At 52.8% G+C, this 3681-nt stretch overlaps 1 protein-coding gene across 2 annotated transcripts; it reads right to left on the minus strand.

Moving 5' to 3' along the window:
* Positions 1-92: 92 nt before the first annotated feature.
* On the minus strand, positions 93-3373 carry ANAPC15 (anaphase promoting complex subunit 15). Of its 2 annotated transcripts, none has more exons than XM_010849471.1 (5): positions 3233-3373; positions 1579-1703; positions 1010-1069; positions 560-697; positions 93-441 (listed from the first exon to the last, which is right to left on the minus strand). In XM_010849471.1, the coding sequence occupies exons 1-5, from the start codon at positions 3312-3314 to the stop codon at positions 394-396; spliced, it is 453 nt and encodes a 150-aa protein (XP_010847773.1). In that variant the 5' UTR covers positions 3315-3373; the 3' UTR covers positions 93-393. The 2 variants fall into 2 exon arrangements, with proteins under 2 accessions (XP_010847773.1, XP_010847774.1); XM_010849472.1 differs by having other exon boundaries at positions 1579-1708; positions 3233-3315.
* Positions 3374-3681: the final 308 nt, after the last annotated feature.

The raw sequence follows: 3681 nt of genomic DNA on the forward strand, positions 1-3681 counted from the left end.
TCTGCCTGAAGTCCCTTGAAAACCCTTTCCCCGAAGCTCAAGAAAAGATGCTGGATTCCTCTAGGTTCCACCAAGAAATAGGGAATAGACATGGGGAAAAAAATCAGTCCTGTGTCTTTATTAAAGAAAGTTAGAAAGAAACTAGATCTGACAAACAATGGGTGACGTGCTAGCTAGAAGGGAGGGGGCTGGGCTTAGGCCCAGGGGATTCAAGGGCAGACTGATGGCCTGGGAGGGACCAAGAAGATCAGGTCCTGGCAGCAGCTGAGGAAGTGCCCGAGGATGAGGATTCAGGCACTGGGGTGGGGCATGGGGGTGGGTGATAGCTGGTTCTGCAGGGGGTCCAGGGCGGTCCTTGGACCCCCTTTCTTGAGACCACCCTTTCTTGTCTACCTAGATCATCCACTGGTCCTGATCCTGTTCGTTGCCTTCCATGTCCACCTGCAGAGGAAGCTGGGTGTGGGTGGGGAGGGGCCTCAGCCACCCAACCAGCCCCAGTCCCAGATCCTGCCCCTGGCAGGATCCAGGGTTTCGTACCCTTGGCTACACCCCTGCCTACCTCATTGACCTCTCCGTCATCAGGTGACTCATTGTAGTCATTCATCTCATCCATGTCCTGCATGTCCTCGTCATCCTCTGAGTCCTCTTCACTGTCCTCGTCGTCATCTTCATCTTCCTCTTCCTCGTCGTCATAGTGCTGGTGAGGCAGGGAAGAGCTCGGAGGTTCCATAGGTCTGCCTGGGCCACTTCAAGGACTGGCCCACTTGGAGCTTCTCTCTGAGGCCAGTGAATGAGCTCCACTCCCTGATCCTGTCCCACTTGAGTCTAGCTGGTTGGTGCACGACCTTAGTGCTGAGCCCACTACCCACCCTCCCTCTCACCTCTTTCTGGCCTCCACCAAAGTTGAGGACCACACCTACTCTGGAGTCAGAGGTCAGACCTTCAGAATTAGATCAGAGCTTCCGTCCACCTGAGCCCCACATAGGCCCCACCTGCTGGAGCCACTCACCTCTGAGGCCGGCTTGCCAATAGGTACCAGGTTGTTGTCTTTCTCTGCAATGCTCTGGAGCTGTGGCCAAACAGGGAGGAGAGCAAGGCTGGGGCCCAAGAAGGGCAGTCAAAGGCATGGCACTCACCTGCCCTGCCCCCAAGAAGACCCCCAAGTGTGGAGGAGAAGCTTCCTCGACTCTCAGGAAGATTCAGTCTCTTTCCTGTCATCTGCCACTTAATTATGAATTTGATCTAGCTATGTAAACTCTCTGGTCTTTGGTTTCCTTATAAGATTATGGTAAGAATGAAGTGACACTACCATCCTAGAACATGACATGTGCAAAGTCCTCGATAGATGGTCAAAAAATACTTCCTGTGTTTTAGGGAAAAGAGCCTGGGCTCTGATCTGGCCTAGAGGGCCCACAGTCCTCAGCAGATTAGGGTAACACAAAGGTGAGAACCTAGGCCCCCAGCTCAGGACAAAAACCTCCCCCAGGGCAGATCTGCAGAGTAGAGCCAGGGTAAGGCCAGTGAAGGGGGATGGGGAGCCTGACTGAAGCTCCCCTGCTATGCTAGGTTCTCACTCACCCAGGCCTGATGCTGCTGTTCTTGCTGCTGCAGCTCTGTCTCCTCCACACAGGGTCGATCCAGATTAAACCACAGTGTCTCAGTCACACGGGGGAACAGTGAGGGGAACAAGGTGGACATGGCTCCTAGACTAAGGGAAAGGGTCAGGTGAATCCAGCTCTCTTAGATGTGTGTGGTTTTAGATTTTGTTTGCTTACATTTTGACTTGGGGATTGGGTGGAGTGGACGGTAGCAGAGACACACCCCTTCCCTGTGGGAATCAGACAGACCTGGGTTTGAGTCCTGGCTCCACCACTTACTAGCTGTTTTTGACCTTGGCCAAGTCACTTAACCTCTGAGCCTCAGTTTCCTCGTCTGTAAAATGGGACAACAACATACCACCCTCACCATTATTCTTGGAGAAGGAAATAGCAACCCACTCCAGTATTCATGCCTGGAAAATCCCACAGACCAAGGAGCCTGCAGGGCTACAGTCCATGGGGTCGCAATGAGTCGGACACGACTGAGCGACTTCACTTCACCATTATTATAACAATTAGTAATTTACTTTATGGCTAAGTAAAGCTGTTTGTAAGCTGTTCAAGGAGGGAAGAGAATGGAAGCCAAATGTAGAGACAGGAAACCAGACTGGCATTACAAAATTCAACAAAATTAAAGATGGCAAGACTCTACTGAAACTACCTCTATCCCCTCCAAACACCAGACTTACTTTCTGCTCCTCCATGCTGCCCCACCCCATACCTACCCAGTGTCAGAAATTTAGGACACGAACTACCTCTATAATGAACCACAGCCAAACGGGGGGGCAGGGAAGGGAGGTGTTACCACGTGCAAGTATGCCTCAGTAAGACATTCTAAAGGCATGAGTAAATAAGTAGATGAAAGACTGAATAGATGAACTAACATGTGAGAGAGTACATAAACTCAGCTCGGCTTAAGCGGCTGAGGGAGCTGACAAGGAAGGTCCCAGAGAATCTGAATTAAAACTTTCCAGTTCACAGGAAAACTGAGGCCCAGCAACAGGCAACGACTGGCTCTAGGTCACACGGTAAACTGGGGGGAACGCTTGCGGGGAGTAGATCCAGGCCAGGCACGAGAGATGAGGAGAAAAGGATCTACGTCTAGTCTGTTCTTGCCCTAATTTATTTGACCAATCCGGGGCTAGCTGCTGCCCTTCTGTGTACCGCAGCTTCCCGGCGCGTTTAACAGGATCAATAACACCCCTTCCCCCCCGCAGAAGTACTGATGGGCCAAAGAAGGCGGCTCCGAAAGACCAACCCAGCGTCGTAAAGCCACCACCCATTCTCTGCTTATTATTATAATAATCGTGGAATTGACCAACAAGAAGGCAGGGGCGGGATTCGGACAGGCATTTGCCCTTATAGGGTCGCTAATCGCGAAAGGAGCGGCAGGGTAAGGCCAATTAACTGGAAGAAATGCTGAGTGACTGGAAGTGGTACCAATGAGTGACGGGTCTTGTGTGACGGGGTGGGGCTTACTCTCGAGGAAGCGGCCAATGAGTTGGAGCGCTTTAATGTTAAGGGGAGTGTGAACAGGCAGCTCCTGAGGAGGCGGATCAGAATGGGGTTTCTCTGAGGTAGGGAGGGAAGGAGGGAAGAGGAGTCAGGAGCCGCAGCCTAGCTTCTGTACTTACCGCGCCGGGAGGCGGCAGCCGGCGGCGACCCGGAAGCACTTCTTTCTGCCTGACCGGAAGAGCCCACCAGAACCAGGGACATACCAAACGCATGCGTGTTTGCTCTTCTTTTGTTTCCCGCTCCCGCCCCGCCAGAGTGGAAGTGACGTTCCATACGTCGGTCACGTGCTGTATGGAAATTTGGCGCGCCCGCTCTGTCGGCCCAGCCTTGAGTTTCAGCCAACCGACCTCTCTAGCCTAGCCCGCACCAACGGCCCTGTGTAGCCCCGCCTCTCCTTCCCCAGGCCTTATTTGCTGGCCAATCCCTGCTGAAAAACAGCTGGCGGCGACCAGCGTTCGTTCTAGGACTGTTTGTCGTGCCGCGTACCAGGAAAATTAGCCTACTTCTACCTCAGAGTCGCTGGGTGATTTTACCTCTCGCTGTTCCTGTCTGTCCTTTCTCTCCTTCA

This window comes from Bison bison, unplaced genomic scaffold (assembly GCF_000754665.1).
Source record: "Bison bison bison isolate TAMUID 2011002044 unplaced genomic scaffold, Bison_UMD1.0 scf7180017864284, whole genome shotgun sequence".
Taxonomy (NCBI): Eukaryota; Metazoa; Chordata; class Mammalia; order Artiodactyla; family Bovidae; genus Bison; species Bison bison.